Genomic DNA, 18,856 nt, shown 5'->3' with positions numbered 1-18,856 from the left:
GGAGCAGCCAGTGCCGTCCGCCAGACAGGAGCAGCCAGTGCCGTCAGCCAGCCGGCCAGGATCCGCCAGAGCCAGCCGGCCAGGATCCGCCAGAGCCAGCCGGCCAGGATCCGCCAGAGCCAGCCGGCCAGGATCCGCCAGAGCCAGCCAGCCAGGATCCGCCACTCAGTCCGGTGCTGCCCCTCATTCCGGAGCTGCCCCTCATTCCGGAGCTGCCCCTCAGTCCGGTGTTGCCCCTCATTCCGGTGTTGCCCCTTAGTCCGGTGCTGCCCCTTAATCCAGTGGGGTTAATTTGGAGGGTGGCCATTTGGAGGAGGCTACGGAAGCGGGGATTGACTATGATGGGGTGGGGACCACGTCCGGAGCCGGAGCCGCCACCGTGGACAGATGCCCACCCAGACCCTTCCCCTTGAGGTTCAGTTTTGCGGCCGGAGTCCGCATCTTGGGGGGGGGGGGTACTGTCACGTTCCTGACCTTATTTTCCTTTGTTTATCTTTGTTTAGTTGGTCAGGGCGTGAGCTGGGTGGGTAGTCTATGTTATGTGTTTCTATGTTGGGTTAAATGTGTTGCCTGATATGGTTCTCAATTAGGGGCAGGTGTTTGACGTTTCCTCTGATTGAGAACCATATTAAGGTAGGCTGTTCTCACTGTTTGTTTGTGGGTGATTGTTGCTGTGTCTGTGTTTGTTGCACCACACGGTACTGTCTCGTCTCGTTTCGTTCATTCTTTCCTGTTCGTGCGTTCATTGTTTTTTATGTTCACAAGTTCAGGTCTGTTTAACGTCGTTTGTTGTTTTGTAGTTTATTCAAGTGTTCTTCGTGTTTCGTCTTCATTTAATAAATCATTATGTCTACATACCTCGCTGCGTGTTGGTCCGATCCATGCTCCTCCTCGTCTGAGGAGGAGAACGAATATGACAGCCGTTACAACATGTCATATTAAACAGCATATACACACTCTTAATAGGTCAGGAGCCAAACAGGGAGCCTAAGAAGGAATGAAAATGAATTATTTAGGGTTTTTTATTATTTCAAGGCTATAGCCTACAAAAAAATGCACAGTAGGCTGGTGTCACGCTGGTATAAATGATTCGGGAGACAGACACAGGAATGCTTAATAGGGTTTTTTATTGTACCCAAAATACGGCGTGCCGTGTAAAGGCACGGGGACGAAGACCAAACAAACACTATACAAAACACAGGGTAGAAACCCAAAACAGAAGAGCGAGGAGTACCTCGAATAAATAACACACGCGCACAATGATTAGCACACGGGACGAGACCCGTAATCATCTGCGCAATCTACAAGGGCACGAAAGCCCAAAACACAGCACAGGTACTCACACGCACCAACAGACATTGTAACAATAATGGACAGCACCATGGAAACCAAAGGGCACACTTATACAAGTACTAATCAGTGGGAATAGGGGACAGGTGTGCGTAATGAAAGTTCCGGAGGGATCCGTGACAGTTGGTCATTGAATTAAATCGTTATAGTCTATAAATTGCACATATAGGCTGTGACTTACTTATAATTAAATGCAAATTAGACAAAAAAATGACTTAGTGCCTTTGAATCCATTTTTAAAATCCATTTTTAGAAACACGAGTTTGGCCAGTCTGTGGCTTAAGGCTCATGCGATGGTGCCTGGAGAGCCGGCCAGCAGCGAAAAATATCCTCTCCACACTTGCAGAGCCACTGGGGATGCTAAACACACTTTTAGCCACTCTTGCCAGGCTGGGCAGAGATGTTTAATTTTTATATGGGTACAGTAGGCCTAAAGGTTTTTAGGCAAAATAACCCAGTCAAAACAGAAAGCTCCTTGAACGTGTGAATATGCCAGGCTTATTGGTCTATTGTATAGATAATATAATGAAAATGAACTAAACGTTTAGGAGATCAGATTTTTGGTTTATAAATACTTTGCTACAATGACACATTTAGTTATCTACCCACCTCATTCCTTTCTTTTAGCATGTGCATGTAGCATGCTTTTGGGATACGTGTCTTTTCAGATTCCACAGTTGTTCTTTAGTTGTGAACACTGGATCACCACGCTCCCTCTCTTGCTCTTTGGTCCTCATCTTTATAAGTCACCTTGATTTATCACCTGTGTGTTTTATTAATTTCTTCATGAAAATAGTTAGCGAACTCCATGACAATAACTAAAGCAAGGGCCTATAGATAGCAGCACACAAGTAGACTACAAATGCATGCTGGGCCGGGCATGCGATTAAGCTCGTGAAGTCAGTGCTACTGGAATGCTATTGGAGCGAAAATGGAGTAGGCGATAAGGCCGACGCCCCAGCCTCTGGGAATCTCGCTCCACGCTCCAGTCAAAGCTCCAGCTCCGCTCACATACTCTGCTTCATGTAGACTTTATGACTCAGTGTTTTCCACCTTTAGATTTGGGTAAACTGTGCTGGCCCCTCTGCAAGAACATGCACAGTCACAAACAGGTACAGACACTGTGCAGAACTTTGTGTCCAACTTGATGGAAAGTCCTCTACGAAAGATTAATATGCACGGTTGACAGTGCAGAGAAGTGTAGCCAGTTTATGGTGCTATACTTCATACCTCAGGCTCCAGTGTTGAAAAACGTCCCAGTAATGAGATATTCAATTATATATTATGTTCCATGGCTATTTTCCATGGCTATCTGTCATAAAACCATAAATATATTTATCATGTACATTTTTTTTATATATATATATCATGTATTAAAAAATGTATGATCAAGAGAAAGTATTCCAAACCTAGGACTGCTTTTGACTGATTACTGCATTCTCTCTGTTTTCCCTGTCTCTCAGAACACATTCTGGTTTGGCCTAGGCTGCTGTACCCTATTCCTCCTTCCTAGCATCATCCTGTCAGTAAAACTGGCAAAGTTCTACCGTAGAATGGACACAGAGGATGTTTACGATGAGTGAGTATCTCTAATCTTAAACTGTCCAGTGAAAATCTCGCTTTTAAAAGTTCATATTCTGTTAACTCATACCCAGATGTTGTTGACTCGTCCTATACTAGTATTTGTGGCCAAAGCATAAATTGTAGGGGAAAAAAACACTTTAAAAAAACCACCTCAAACTTATATCTTAAACATATCTTATATCTTAAAAAATGCTTGTTATTTCCTCATAGAGCATGATGTCATGTTGGCTCATTGGCTGAGCTGGCCAATCAGCAGTCTACTCGCATTAGTATTTTAATGACAGTATACGCCCACACCATTCTGTTGTTGGTGTGTGCCCACACATGCTATTTAACATACTTAATTACAATTTTTTGAAAGGAAAACTATTTAACTCATATTGGAATTAATTATAGGTCATCTTTCATAGAAATCTATGAACACTGAACAGTTACTTTAAATACTATGTCGTCACATACAGTTTGTCATATGTGACTCGTTTCAGGAAACTAGTCGTATGTCACTACTTCACAGGAGAGGCATTTGAACGTAAACAGATTTTTTTTATCAAAATGCGTATTTTTGGCAGAAATGCCTTCTGGAGCATGTGAACTTTTATGTGCCTTAATAACAAACGTGTGTGCATCTGTAAATACGAATAAAATTGTTGAATTACTTGCCTAGTTTGTTTAGCCATGGAAAAAGCCAGGAACCTTCCAGCTAGCCGTGATTGGCTGAGATAATGGTTGGGCTGGACATGCCGAGAAATGAGTTTGGATTGGTCTGCCATGTAGCAAGCATATGTCTATAACATGAGCTGCTCAGTATGTGTGGATAATCCTTTCTAACGCGGCTATTTTGAAAGATATCACGAAGAACTGCAAAAGTGTTTGTAATGCTCTCCACTTTCTGGAGGACCGAGTTTTGAAATCAGTGGAATGTCCAGTGGAAGCATCTAAGGAGATGGAGAAAATTCTGGCGTTTGATTGCAAAGAGAACACACAGAAGGCTGTTGTATAAAACACCTGTCTAGTTAGCGAACGTCAAACTTAGTTGGTTAGCTTTAGCTACCTGCAGAGTACCTTCATGCAGGGTAATAATGTTATAAGTTAGGATTATGGTTAACTGTTTAGCTAGCTAGCTAAATGTCTAAACATAAGACTCCACTATGCAAGTAACCATTTCACTGTACCGTTTACACCTTCTGTATCCTGTAAACTTTGATTATATTTGATCTAGTTTGTGTTTACCAGAGACAGTAATGTGAAGAACATGACCTGCACCAAAGTCAAATTAGGATATAACGTTAGGCCAATGAGACAGTGTCTCAGTTCTTAAATTCTCCAGTAGAATGGCCTGCTTTTATTTTGTCACACTCACAACCGTAAGCTATTTTCTGTAATTAGCTCGCCATTAACTTATAAATAATGATCTTGTTGTGAGTTTATTTTCCTGTAGTATTGAATACAAATTAGCTCAAATTAAGACGTTGTCAGCTATATGATATTGTCATTATTTGAACTCGTTAGCCAGCTAACTTAACATTAGCTAGCTAGCTAACAAGCTAGAAACGAACCAAAACATTGTTTAGAAAGTTGCTTTTAGTTGCCTGGTTTGCTCGATTGACATAAACTAAATTCCTTTTTAAACGGGTTGGTTAATTGGTGTTAAAAATACACCAGTTATGCTGTTTTGGACCACCAGGTTGCTGAAGTCATGCAGCCTGTTGTTTTAGTGTTTATACTTTTTCATAACGACAGCAAGTTTGATGTCGGACGACAATAGAATGTTCATGATGTCACTGCAACAACTGTCTACAGACATGTCGCTAGACGTAGTATAAACCAGCCTTTAGTCTTGATGTCTTTGGTTGTTTAGTACAGTACCGTCGTACTCACTCTGTTTAGCACATTGCCTTACATTTGAATCGTTAAAGAGATGGGTGGAGCTAAGGCTTAAGAGGGTGTGAAGGATGCTGAATGGGTGTAGACAAAGAAGAGCTCTCCAGTAGGTTTACCAAAACATTCAAGGGCCATTTTCTCAAAAGTGTGGTTACAAGTTTATCAACTTTCAAAGCAGAATTACTTTCCCAGTGTTCCTCAATTGTAGTGTATGATATACCATTTTCTAGCTCTGAGTCTACTTTTATCCATTGTAAAAAACACCATTTCAAATTTTGCTACATAAGACCGAATCGAGCCGGTCCTTTGATCATCCTCTTAAGTGAACTATAGCTGAGGTTTGGACGTCCCCTACTGTGAATTTGTAGTGCAACCCAGTGATTAGTTTGATGTATGGTGATCCTGCTTACAAATTTACCCCTACAATTGGTCTACCCCACCTAGCGCTTTCCCCGTGCCTATTTGGTTAAAGAGGCCATACAGTCAATGTTGATTTGAGACTGGAAAGTCATCTTGGGGAACACTTCCTTATTAGACCCTATGATATGCATTAACAAGACTGAAATTGGGTCTGAGTCTGATTAGTTCTCATGTGCCAGGATTACAAAGTGGTAATTAACACAATTTGACTCAATCCACAACAGACAAGTTCAGTATGAGGTAATAGCATTGCTTCATTCCTGCCCTTTTTCTATATTGCCTTTACTGTCCTTCCCCTATCTCTGCCTTCCCCTCTTCTGTCTATTGCAGTTAATTTGCAGTAGTAACTCGTTGTAAGCAACAGTAACTTAACTCTTTCTACTTAATTCTCTTTCTCTCTCTCTTTTCAGTTCCTCTGTTTCTGGGACTTGGCATTTTACTTTGTGATAACCATTCCTACTATTTCCATCTTCTTCCATCCTTACTTTTCATTTCATTTCTCTCTGTCGAGCACTTTGCACTTTATGAAGAAGGGAAAAAACAGCGTATTAAGTACTATTCCTATTGTTTTATGCATCCTTCAGTAGCCCTCACCTCTCCCATGCACTTAGAGTAGTGAATGAATGCGATAGACGAAGTCACCAAGTGTCTTGATCAAAGACGTGTATCGACGTAATCTGATCGGTGCCCGAAACCTTCTGGTGCATTTCTATTGCCGAGCATTTCATACATTTTTTTTCTTTTTTCTATCTTTGTAGCATTGAGACAGTTCCCATGAAAACGTAAGATCAATTTGACCCATTTTACCTCTCCTTTCTCCTTCCAGTATAACTCATCCGTACATCTGCGCTTTTCTGTGGATTTTGTACATAGATTGAATTGCTGATTTCTTGGTGCTGGTTCTTGGTGTTTTTACATTTTTAGCTTTGAAATGCATCTATTGGTGTATCGTTTTGGCTTTCCTTTGCGTGCAATCTTGAAAAAGTGCCCCTTGTTGATCATTAGGGGGCTCTGATTTCTTGTTTTTAGTATTTGATTATTTGTGTACTTGTTTGACATTTTACTGCACCGTTAGGAGCTAGTAACACAAGCATTTCACTGCACCCGCTATTTTTTTATTCTTTTTATTTAACCTAACTAGGCAAGTCAGTAAAGAGCAAATTCTTATTTACAATGACGGCCTACCCCGACCCAACCTGGACGATGCTATAACATTTGCTAAACTGTATGCGACTAATACACTTTGATTTGATTCTTACAGCCCACCTTTGTTTTTGTAAGTTAAGGTGTAAGATAAAATACTGTGGTTTATGCATTCTAGACTTTCTATATAGAACCATACATTTGTTTACGTTTAGAATAGACGCTAGCATTTTCCCAAGTTTTCCTATTTAGAGAAAAACTTTTATTGCCGAGGGTTGATAGCATGCCATGTCGCTCACGTCATATTTTTCCATCATGTTTTTTTGGTATGCAATGTTTTGTTTCAGTATGGAAATTGGTAATAATGGTTATCATATTGAGCATTTACAAGGTATCCAAAACCCTGTAATGACAAGGTAATTAACAAGATATAAAGCAGCCCGACGGAAATAATCTATTTGCATGGCCTGTTTCAGGGAGGGATTGGGGCAGGGGCGGCATGTTGGCTAGGGGGCAGTCAGTCACTCAGTGGGGTGGTTAAATAAGGTGGCTGGGACACTGTGCATGCCCAAGGGGTTGGCTAGCCCCTCAGACACATCTGGAGGTCAGATGGATTTTTCCGCTGGAGGCTACACTGGTTACTGCTCCAGCATTGGGAGGTTGAGCTTGTGTGTTTTGGGTTTGGGTTTCACATGATCTTTGGAGCGTTACTAACCCACTGCATGCTCTGTGCACAATGACTTGACCAAGTGAAATGAAACTCCTTGCATGTCTCCTCTTCTTTAGAATTGGGCAAACTGCTGTGAATGTACACGTGATCATTTTGCTCAGAGAGAGGCAAAAAGAGAGGCAAGCATGTCTGCTTTGGTGTGGTGCTACTGCGACAACTGCTCATGTGACTAACTTCTAACGACCTCTAACTGCATGTTTTTCGTTGAAATGTGCATTTGGACGGCCAAGCAATGTGAACCAAACACAGAGCGCATCACCACAGAATGACAGACAAGGGAACATGACAATAACAAACATGCTAAGACTACCACCTATGGCTTGTCTTTTATTATAATCTATCGTCATCAATTCACCATGACCATGGTGTCACCCTCTACTTCCCTCTAAAAGTCAATAGAAAATCAGTTTGGATAGAGTGGATATTATTCTCTCAGTTCTGTGCATATGCAACACGTGTATGGTTACACACAGACAAATGTACTGCATACATTCACCCTGGCATCATACCATCCCTTGTTGGCCTCAAGCCCTCAGCGAGTGTCGATGGAGTGGTTCTGCTCTCTGTGTTTTGGGAAAACGCCTGCTGCTCCCTTCAAGTGCAGGATCTGAAAGCAAGAGACTGGACTAACAAAATGGTTGACCCTCGAATGTTCCCTTTTCCTGACATTGATGTTGTCCCCCTTTCTGTACCCCTGTGCCAGTAGTATCCTTGCCTATGACACTATGACTAGGTTCCCACGGGCCTCAGCTCCCCCCAGGCATATTGACTGGTGAGAGAGGCCCAGGCTTTTTGACCGACTCCAGAAAGGTACCGAGAACCACTGAATACTCGGGATGACATCTCTCCCTCCGCCTCATCAGCGTTGTCTTCCCTTCCTTTGTTCTCTCTTCATGCCATTTCCGTGCCTACATGCCACCGTCTCCTGCTGTTTGTCTGCATGCCATTGCCACACTGAAAAACCTCCAGAACTTCGACAGTCTTTTCTCTCTTGTCCCATCCTTTGCTTGACACCGTATTTTCTTATGTAACCCCCCAATTCACCCTTCTTCAACAGCTTGTTTTAGCACTTGCATGTCTGCTTCAATGACTTTGTAGAAAGTCTGCACGGGGAGGATTGCTGTTTTTGGAATCACTAATAAACCGTAAATGGTTCGATGGTATTTGTGTCTAGCCACGTGTAACTGCTCTATAAATTTACAATAGACCAGGCCCGCTGTGTGTGTTTGCTATTACTAATGACTTATACAGTTTAAGATGAAAGTCTTCCTTCTCTCATTTCAAAACTCACATTTCATTGCTTTCATTTCCCCCCTGAGTCTCACAATGGCAAATGCAATAAGCTTCTGAAATATCTAATCAAATCTGATGCAATTAAATGTCAATATTTTCTGATGCAGTATCGTCTTTTCTACAGTGCCATCGGAAACTGGAACTGAAGCACTAGATTGTGAGTTTCCACTATACTTGTAGATACTGTTTCTATTTTCTATGATGCATTTTAGCATAGAAATATACCACTTATATGCTTTCCACTTAGACTATTTTACATCAGTGCGTTATTACTCAGATGTTGAATGCGGTGTTAAATTGCATTTCGTCTATGTTTAGGACACCATCAATTTCCCACCCCTTGGACAAGACAAAGCTCCAAAAAGAGGTCCTTACCTGATATATTTTGTGTGTGTTCAGCTGGTCCTCTCTTCCTCTGTCTGCACGGATCATTTTACTGACAAGATCTTAATGACCAGTCACAGCCTGTTCTGGATATCTGCTGTCCAATAGGACCCCCCCTCAGACACTACAGAAGGTGCTGTCATCAACCCTTTCTTTGATCTTCCCCGGGGGAAACTCTACGGAAGCCATACATCTGAGCCAGTGTCGGTCGACCTTCATCCTTCACCTCAGCTGTCTAATGTGTTTACATTAGTCTGGCCACAATATCAGAGCCGAGGCGGAGTTCAAATTGAGGACACAGCAACAGTTACATGGCTGTGTAGTCTCAAACCGTTTGTACGTCTTTCGCGTTGTCTAAACGGTGACTGAAAAGATCTTTTGAAATGTCATGTAGAGCTGCTACTAAAACATTGCCATTACTGCTCATATTTGAGGGGTCTTTTGCAATGATGTTTTACGAACTGACGAGGAGAGCCCGTTCGAGACGTATCACGTGAAACAAACAGGGTTGAGGCAAACTACAGACGGTTGCCTTTCAGACCAGTTTTACCGTAGCATTTTGACTGATGTCCACCATCTTGTTGGATATGAGGAAATACTGTATCTCATATCAGTGTATAACAGGTGGAATGTCACATGAACCTGGACAGAAATGTCAAGAGACCATAACATTCCTTAGTTGATTAATTGATTAACAGTAAATGCAAAGTATCATGTTGCGTATACTAACACGGCACGTTAATAAAGATATTTTCGGGGCTATTGTAGTGGTCAAACTTTCAATTGGAGAACTGCTATTTGAAGCCAACTCCTATTTTTACTGTAGGTCTCAGGTCTTTAGTTGTATAACAGTTATGCATAATATATTGTTTCAAATTTTTTTTAATCCCACAGTAGCTTTTGGTACCTATGGAACTATGGAAGGGTGAATGTATTGAATAGTCATTTGTATATAAGAGATGTATTGCTTAAAGTGAATTATGACACCCGTGTGGACAACGTTAACATATTGTAAAAATGTGCCACCCCCAATAATATAACCCATCTGTTCTCACTTGTTTACATGTTCCTTCTTCCCCACTGTTTGCCTCACAAAGATGGGGACATTAGCCTACTTAACTACCATGTGCTGTCAATCAAATAGCATTAAGCCAATCCAATAGAGGCTTGTTGATGAGAGGAGCGAGGACATCTTATTGGTATAACTGATCTTGCCCATTGAGTCTCGGAAAGAAACGTCACTTCCCAATAACTATTACTACTTAAGTACTCCATGCCTGCAGACTGCTTACCTTAAGAAGTGTATGATTATCACATAACACGCTATTTTACTCAGATCTAATGACAGACATTTTATATGCACCATCTGGTTAGATAGTGGGTGCAATGTTTACTGGTTGTTTTAAGGGTGTAACTGTAATGGTGGCACTGAATAGTGGGGGGACACTGATGGTGCCCATTGGAAATGTGTGTCCTTGTATGATGTTTTTTTGAAAGTGTACAAATGTGAATAAACTTTCAGTTGCATTCTTGTACACAAATCTTTTTTATTAATGTTCCAGTTAGAGGTGTGTCTCAGTGACCGCTGGAGAAACCAACGGAGAAACCAATCGTTACAAGTTTTCAAGGGCAAGGGGGTCGCTATTTTGGACACCATGTCCTTTGTTTTATGTAAATAATTATCTACACGTGATCAGGAACATTTGACATGAGACAGTGGGCTTACAGATGTGTTAGCTATTACCTTAAGACCACATAGTCTTACATAATGTTACCGTTGTCGGACATAGAACATGCCGTACCCCATTATGTACCCGCTGTTTTGGATATGAGATGATGATATTTTGTTATGGGCTAGGTTTCCACAGTCATTTGGCACCCACACCCACATCTGTGCTGCCCAGATAGACATTTTCTGACCTGCACATAGCACATGACCACTTCTCCCTCACCCTAAATGTACAACTGGTTAAAGAAGAAGATTGAGTAATGAGTTTAAACTTTAGAGAGAGCTGATTTTATTTCAAATCCTAGGTAATTGTATTTCGATTCTTAACTCATCGTTCTTCAGGCTGTCTGCAGTGATATATTTTGGTTCACCACCTTTGCAGCTCTTTGTACTCCCTGCAAACCCTGTGTAGCCACTGACATGCACAGGGAGAGAGAGAGAGAGAGAGAGAGAGAGAGAGAGAGGAAAAAATGCCCAGCCCCTCGTTTGGCTTGCGTCCACGGAGTGCGATTCCTGATTCTACAAAGCGAAGCGAACTTGCTCCGGGAGTTTACATTACAGATCCCGCGTCACTCACAAGGAGCCCTTTCTCCCCCGTTATGATTGATTGCTAGGAAAATAAAGTTGCAAGAGGCATGTGCTGCTACCCCCCTCTCTATCGCACAGACACACACTCGCTGTTACATACTAAACATGCTGTTGTCTCGAGTCAGCAACTCTATTATGGGTTATTCTTGTTCTTCTCTGATTTATTTCCTCAAGTTTCTCCACACTTCTGTTTCAGATTTGATTGTGTTTATGTTTGGAAGGAAATTATAGGCTGTGCTGTATGGTTGTAAACGTCTCACTTTAAAACAGCAGTGAGCCTTGAACAGTTCGACATGTCCTTATAGAATAACATTTTAAGACACTTTGTGGTATTGAGTTGAAATGTACTTACCACACATACCAACGGTATGTAAAACTGAGAAAGAAAATGTAAGTGGCGTGGTGAACCATTACAGAAATCTTATGTTGGCATCAGTGTGCCAAGCTTCTCAAAATGAATGGCAGTCTGGAATTTTTTTAAAGCGATAAAATCCACAAAGTTGTGCTTGACATATTTGTCAATGAAACACTTATATACTATACTAGTATGGGCGATTATATAACACCTGGTTAAACTTGAGGGCATCAATGTTCTCTGACTACTTCCTTCGTTTCCCTCCCAATTGGTTTCGCATGTGGTCCTGGCTTTCATTGACAGTTTCCAGACAGCCATAAATTATAGTCAAATTGCACTACACTCCTCCCCTCTTCAGGATGGCTCTTGTAACCCAGGATTTTTTCACCTGAATGCCCTCTTTGTGTGCTGAGCCCATAAATAGCAGGAGGGACCCTCAGCTTCTGCAGTCCCACTCTCACTCCCTCTCTCACACTTAATCATCTGGCATAACAATGTGGACTCGGGCTAGTGCACTGCTGCTCCTCGCCTGCTGCCTCTGGGCAGTGGAGGGTCAGAACGAGAACGGCAATGGCAACACGAGGGCAGGCAATGGTGGTGGTGCTGCTGCTACTGCAGAGAACGGGAAGAGTGTCTGGGAGGACCCCATCCAGTTCAACAACAAAGCAAAGGACTTGTGCACCATGAGCGTCACCGGCCAGGGAGATGTCACCAGGCTGAGGATATCCTGCCAGGGTGCAGAGAGAACCTACTGGTGCGAGTACACGGGCAAGCCCCAGATGTGCCGTGCCTACAACAACAACCCTCGCCATTATTTCACCCAGATCATGTGGGACCTGAGGAAACTCCAGAACGCCTGCCAGGCACCCAAGGCTATCAAGCCTCAGATGTGCAAGAGGGCACCGGAAGACGCCCAGATGTTCTTCTCCGCTTCCTCCACGCCAGAGGCAGCATCAGCAGCCACCCCCCAAAAGCCGGAGAAAACCCAAGAGTCAACCCAGGCGAAACCAGAGACCCCCAAGACACCGATCGTCAAGCAGGCTAAGCCAGCCGCAACCAAGCCTGAGCAGCCAAGACCTGAGCCAGCAAAACCAGAAGCAAGACCAGCACCTACAAAGCCAGTGCAATCCAGACCTGTGCAGGCAAAACCAGAGCAGGCAAGACCAGCAGCTGCAAAACCAGCAGGAGCAAAACCCACAGGAGCAAAACCAGCAGTGAACAAGACAGCAGTACTGAAAAAGCTTCTGACACCCAAACCAACCACTCCAAAACCAACCAAGCCCACTGTCAAGAGCAATGCCAAAAAGATTGCACAAGAGTATTGTTGGCAGTCACTTCAAGGCATCTGTTCCTATGTCATTGGTTGGTTTCAGAACTAATAATAAAGGTCAGTTGAAATAGGTTGGCTGTTGATATTTTCTGAATTGTAGTCATTGTATAATATATCATGACGATAATTTGATGAGCATTTGTATGTCTCTTAAGGTAATTTTAATTAAGGTCTATAAAAATATGATTTCATGTTTAGCTCAAAGTCTAGTTCGTGTTTTACTGAGTAGAAAATGTAAACCTATTCACTGTGTTTACTTTTGCTTTCTGTTTCCCAGATTTAGATTCCCTGTGAAGATGATTTCAAAGGTCTGACTAAAGAGGTGCTCAGAGTGGTTTTCCAGATGAGGACTTTGTTAATAAATGTTATAGAAGAGAGTTTGAACACCCTCTTCATGGGAATGATCGTGCTGTAATTTCTGTCAATCAAACATCTTTCCAGCCAGCCATTTTACCATGAGTTGTGAGTGTTCCATTGAGACCAATACCAATCCAAATTTTTTTGTGAAATTGTAATTCCAAGGGTCACAATAACAACTGAAAGCATCCATACCTGAATGTGTGGATCGGGTATGGACAGATACTTAAATCCATCGTCTTTCACATGGTACTCATTTTGTCAAAAATGAGTACCATGGTTTTTGTGTCAGAAAGCACTCAACACATTCCGACAAACCTATGGTACCCTATGATGTACTCTCCTAAGGCAGATACACCATTGGTTTTGCCATTTTTTGTATGTTTGTTTATGTGTACGTTTGTATTACCATAAACCACGTATTGAATATGCTGTGTTGGGGGAAAACATGACAAGGTTTTTGTGTCATTCACATAGTAGTGTGGCATATTCTGCAAACTCTACCACTGGTTCATTGTACAGAAATGTCACAATCAATGTATGAATGACTGTATATAATGAATAAAGTGTGTTCTTAATTTTTGTTGGTGTGTCTGTGTTCCTTACTGGCTTGCTTTAGGTTTAAAGCCTGTCTCTCTCCATTTTTTAAATACCAGCAGGGAAAAAGTCAAAATGAACAATATTGGAAACATTCATGTTTACATTTGTGTTCAATACTACCCTGTTTGAGGTGCAGTGTCTCTTTTCCCCAGTAAGGGACGCTGTTGTATCAACTTCTTTCAAATATCATTTTTTCAATGACTGCTGCGGTCAATGCGTGGCTCACTGCACTTTTACTAGGCTATTAACATATGTAGAGAAAAGTCCTGAATATTTTTTATAGGTAATCAATTGCGTATTTTCAGTATGCACGCTTTCACTTGTTATGATTGTATAGGCCTAATTAAGGACAACGAATTCTGACAAGACACCACCAAATAAACTCTGACAAACAGTGCGTTTTAGCATATTTTCCACGTTGGTGGAATAAGGGAGTGGTGGGTGTGTCCGTGCTCTATAAATGCCACGTGCGCGTTCCCGGGGTGTCACAACGGGATTGAACCATTTCCATTTTCCCAAATCCACAGGTGAGCTGAATAAAATAACCACTGTTATGTTGTGTTAAATATGATGCGCCATTGTCCTCCATAAATCTCATCTGCTGTGTTGTGATAGGCTACAGTGGCAATTATTTGAATGGGAGGTAATTGTACTGTACTAACATACACAACTATGCTATTTTTTGCAGATATTTTAGCGGGACATGACACTTCTTACCAACTTAACCATCATGCTGGTTATTGCCTGCATATCTCAGCAGTTTATGATGGCTAACTGTCAACGATCCAAAAAAAGGGGGATGAAGAAGAAAGAAAACGAAGGACCAAAGGACGGAGAGCAACCAAAAGCCCCCGTCCAATCTCCAGATAAGAAAAACAGCAGCCCCAAAGGAAATGTGTTCAAGGGCAAATTCTCCGCCAAAGACAAGATGCAATGCACTTGGGTTGCGACAGGTGACAATGCCTTTGTGCTTAGCGTGAACTGCAAAAAAGGGCAAACAAGTTTCGACTGCGAATATGTGGCCAAACCAGCCACTTGCCCTGGGTACGAGTCCAACACCAAAGCCTATTGGAAACAGATTGCGCGCGCTCTAAAGAAAAATAAGAATTTATGCTTTGACTCAACGGCTTTGATTAAAGCAGGTATGTGCAGAAAAGCTCCCAAGGACGCGCATTTCAAGCTTAACCACACACCCAGAGATATTGTTACACTTCCAAGGACTACAATTCAGCCGCGTTCTTCTCTCTCTGCCTCTTCATTCGGTGCCAAATCTTGCGCGGTTAATCAAAAGAGACTGGCGGAAGAATATTGCGCGGCTTCCTGGTCGAGTTTGTGTACTTTCTTTTTTTCCATGGTCCAGAACGATGATTGTTGAGAGTATAAATGCATTTAAATTTCCTCTCTCCCCCATTGATTTAGTCATAAACAAATTGACACTTGTTGCTACTCCTCCTGAAGATGTATGCATTTTTGATGGATTGTGATGGATATTTTATTTAAAATATCAAGACCGATGGAGTTTCGAGATGGATTGTCTCACACCATCCATACCAATTTTCCCCTTTTTGCCATGTGTTGTATTCATTGTAAAGCCACAGTACTTAATAAATGTGTTTTGTTCTATGTACTCAACTCTTCTCTTCATATGCCCTTGTAGTTGAAGCATTTCTGCAGCTCTGTAACCTGGGAGGGTGGATTGAAGTTAGGCTATTATACTTGTCAAGGATGTATAGCTTTATACTTATTCCTCATTATTTTCTAATGACTAAAGATTAGTGTATGATTTACTACTACTTGGTAGACAAGAGTGTTATCCCGTACCACCCTACATGGACTCGCTCATGCACGCATGAGAATACATGCATGCGCGCACACACAACCCTCCTGTGCATACTCCACCGCATTTGCCAAAATATTAGGAGTTTGAGCATGTTGGGTAATTACACACTGTAATTATACCAAGTCAGTTAGAGGGATCATTTAGAAGATTTATGCTGCGTTCCTTGGCACTGACTACTGGCTTTTCATTGGCTTTTTCCAAGGTCGAAATGCAATTCACATGTTCTGAACACTAGTCTGTGACGTCTAGCTACGCCTTTCATGTAGATCACTACAGCAATACACAATCGTGATGTCTGTAACATGACATGACTGCTTGATAGCTAATGGATATTTTTGCTATAACTATAATACTATTGCTATCAGGCAATCAAGGGAAGAAACTTTTGATACATTTTTCTCTCCATTAATTGGATTTCACTCATTTGAATTAAATGAACTCCAACCCTCTTCATTGATGAGATAATTGACTCTTGGATGGTTCTTTAGTCTTGGTCCAATAGCTTTTCATGAATCATCATTCTTGGTATTTTTATTATCATTACACAGTGAGGATCTTGCATTCCTAGGATTTCCAGAGATGTTCAGAGACCCGTAGGTGCATTAAGGCCTAGATTAAATCAGATCAAGCGTTAACCAGTGATCGCCGAAACCTGCATAGCTGATGTTTTGGGGTGTTGGCGGTGTAAGTGCGTTGGAGCTGTCAAATCGGTGAGCAGCTGCCCGTGATCATTGTCATTAGATGTTCGAAACGACAAAGTGTAGTCTATATAGAAATAATGACCCACAAATTGAAAATCATTAAACAAAATAATAATTTTTATCAGACTATTGAAGGTGTAGATTCCATCTCACATTCCAGTGGTCAAACTTGTGAACAAGGCTGCATGGGATTTCTCTTAATGCCGATTGGAATCTCCGCTTTAGGTATAATGCCAGGAACCGCTTGTGGATTTGACAGCTCTAATGCAGATCCACTCCAACACTGCCAAAACAACCGCTATGCGAATGTCTGCTGAAGCGGATCTGTTCGAACAGAGCCCTAAATTAACGAATTAGGTCTATTGACAAAGCCAGTTACAAACATGTCATTTTCTAGCCCAAAGGCCGGCAGATGGCGATATTGAGTCGTTTCATTTTACCGTCCAAACGCATTGTATGCAGCCAGTAATCCACTCGTATCCCCCGTGGACCGGTTTGTGCATAAAACATTCTCCATTCAGGTTGCAAAGGCTTCCATTACCTCCTTAAATGTATTTTATGGTGAGAAGGAGGAAAAAAGGTGGGAAATATGCATACTTTCTTTATGAAACACCATTTTCCACTACCACACTAGAGTGGCTATTGCCTAAGAATGCTACCTCCCGATGTTGCGCCCCCTTTTAGCCAGGGGTGAACAACAGACTGCTGCAACCTGATTGGCTGAACACAATATGCAACATCTCAGATTAGCATTTAGCCACTCTAGCATGATAGTGTAAAATTGTGTTTCATAAGGAAAGCACGCATATTTTCCCCCAAGAAATGTGCCATCTAGGGGCAGTGCTAGCTGTGCCACCAGAGATTCTGGGTTCGCGCCCAGGCTCTGTTGCAGCCGGCCGCGACCGGGAGGTCCATGGGGCGGCGCACAATTGGCCCAGCGTCGTCCGAGTTAGGGAGGGTTTGGCCGGCAGGGAAATCCTTGTCTCATTGCACACTAGCGACTCCTGTGGCGGGCCGGGCGCAGTGCACGCTGACCAGGTCGCCAGGTGTACGGTGTTTCCTCCAACACATTGGTGCGGCTGGCTTCCGGGTTGGATGTGCATTGTGTCAAGAAGCAGTGTGGGTTGGGTTGTGTTTCGGAGGACGCATGGCTCTCGACCTTCACCTCTCCCGAGTCCGTGCGGGAGTTGCAGCGATGAGACAGGACTGTAACTACTAACAATTGGATACCACGAAATTGGGGAGAAAAAGGGGGGTAAAAAATAACAATAATAATTCAATTATTTTTTTTTTTTAAATAAAAAATTGCCTTCTCGCAAGCGGTTCCTGGCATTATACCTAAAGCGGCATTAAGAGAAATCCCATGCAGCCTTGTTCACAAGTTTGACCACTGGAATGTGAGATGTAATCTACACCTCCAATAGTTAGGGAAGAATTTAAAGTCTTTGCAGCCTGAATGGAGAATGTTTTAGGTACGAGTGTATAGCCGGCCGCATTCAATTCGTTTGGAAGGTAAGATGAAACAACTCAATGTCGCCATCTGCCGGCATTTGGGCTAGTAATTCTTCAGCTACTGGGCTTTTCCTGCCTTCTTGTTACTGCTGTTATTTTTGACTGATCTATGGATTGGAGGTCAAAGGGTCACTGCCACGTGAGAAACTTCTGACAAGGCACCACCCACCCTGACCAGGGTTAAAATACTATTTGAAATAATATCTTATACTTTTGCTACGCTTGATTGAGTTTGCCAGTTGCAATGGAATCAGTAAAAAAGTCCCACAAGTGCAAACCCACCAACCTAGCACTCTAGGCAGACTAAAGCAAACACTCAAACTATTAATATGATTTCAAATATTATTTGAAGCCGGGTTTCCACCCACGGTGACCCAAAAAGTAATGGTATGACCAATGTTTTGGGTATGCAAATTACTGTATTTGTGTTTTATGGGGCTAGAGGGCAAATGCACCACAGTTGCGATATGGTTTTGGATATCTTTGGAACCTTACTTTTATATAAGCGAGAAATAATATTTCAAATGTCACCCGTATTAATAAGACATTGACAGCTGACCCTGCTTGTCAAATGCTCACCCAAATATTGAGGTTTCCAAACAAGAAAAGACATGATAAAAATGTGTGGGCGGTTCATTTAAAATAGTTTCACTGATTTACTTAATTGTTTTGAAATGTTTGTCAAACCATACTAGTGAAGCAGAGATCTCTTTAGGAGTCATTATACTGTAGAACATGTGTTCCTCAACTTCACACAAAGGTGATGTCACTTCTGTAACGATAAAAAGCCTGTGTTGCACTCTTTCCCCTCTCTCTAAGACTTTTCTTTCACTACAGGTGCTCCCACACACCACCACCCACTTCAGACAAGCACCTACACGACCTACACCAGCACTTGACAATACATCATCATACTCCCTGGAAATACATAGAAAAGGTGCGAAAGTGAATCCAGGAACATAGAAAAGGCGCCAAAGTGAATCCAGAAACATAGAAAAGGCGCCAAAGTGAATACAGGAACATAGAAAAGGCGCCAAAGTTAATCTAAGAGCATAGAAA

At 42.2% G+C, this 18,856-nt stretch overlaps 3 protein-coding genes across 3 annotated transcripts in view; all 3 read left to right on the top strand.

The window, feature by feature from the left end:
* LOC120061868 (prominin-1-A-like) overlaps positions 1-7,912 on the top strand; it is a 113,543-nt gene extending 105,631 nt beyond the window's left edge. The window contains exons 25-27 of the mRNA XM_039011648.1: positions 2,814-2,929; positions 6,726-6,794; positions 7,815-7,912. Coding sequence (XP_038867576.1) covers positions 2,814-2,929; positions 6,726-6,794; positions 7,815-7,884 — 255 coding nt within the window. The 3' untranslated portion in view covers positions 7,885-7,912. The remainder of the gene's footprint in view (positions 1-2,813; positions 2,930-6,725; positions 6,795-7,814) is intronic.
* A 4,039-nt stretch (positions 7,913-11,951) lies between these two features.
* Positions 11,952-12,836, top strand: fgfbp2a (fibroblast growth factor binding protein 2a). The gene is made up of 3 exons (XM_039011931.1): positions 11,952-12,002; positions 12,046-12,051; positions 12,087-12,836. Exons 1-3 carry the CDS (start codon positions 11,952-11,954, stop codon positions 12,834-12,836), a joined length of 807 nt encoding a protein of 268 aa, XP_038867859.1.
* Positions 12,837-14,223: 1,387 nt separating this feature from the next.
* Positions 14,224-15,372, top strand: LOC120062121 (fibroblast growth factor-binding protein 1-like). Its single transcript, XM_039011932.1, has 2 exons — positions 14,224-14,271; positions 14,433-15,372. Exon 2 carries the CDS (start codon positions 14,448-14,450, stop codon positions 15,117-15,119), a length of 672 nt encoding a protein of 223 aa, XP_038867860.1. The 5' UTR covers positions 14,224-14,271; positions 14,433-14,447; the 3' UTR covers positions 15,120-15,372.
* Positions 15,373-18,856: the final 3,484 nt, after the last annotated feature.

Source organism: Salvelinus namaycush, chromosome 17 (assembly GCF_016432855.1).
Source record: "Salvelinus namaycush isolate Seneca chromosome 17, SaNama_1.0, whole genome shotgun sequence".
In the NCBI taxonomy this organism is placed as follows: Eukaryota; Metazoa; Chordata; class Actinopteri; order Salmoniformes; family Salmonidae; genus Salvelinus; species Salvelinus namaycush.
Note: the sequence above shows the minus strand (reverse complement) of the source record. Positions and strands in the feature narration are given on the sequence as shown.

Excerpts from the sequence above, each read along its gene's own strand:
- fgfbp2a (XM_039011931.1), top strand. The coding sequence starts at position 11,952 with ATGTGGACTCGGGCTAGTGCACTGCTGCTCCTCGCCTGCTGCCTCTGG.
- LOC120062121 (XM_039011932.1), top strand. The coding sequence starts at position 14,448 with ATGACACTTCTTACCAACTTAACCATCATGCTGGTTATTGCCTGCATA.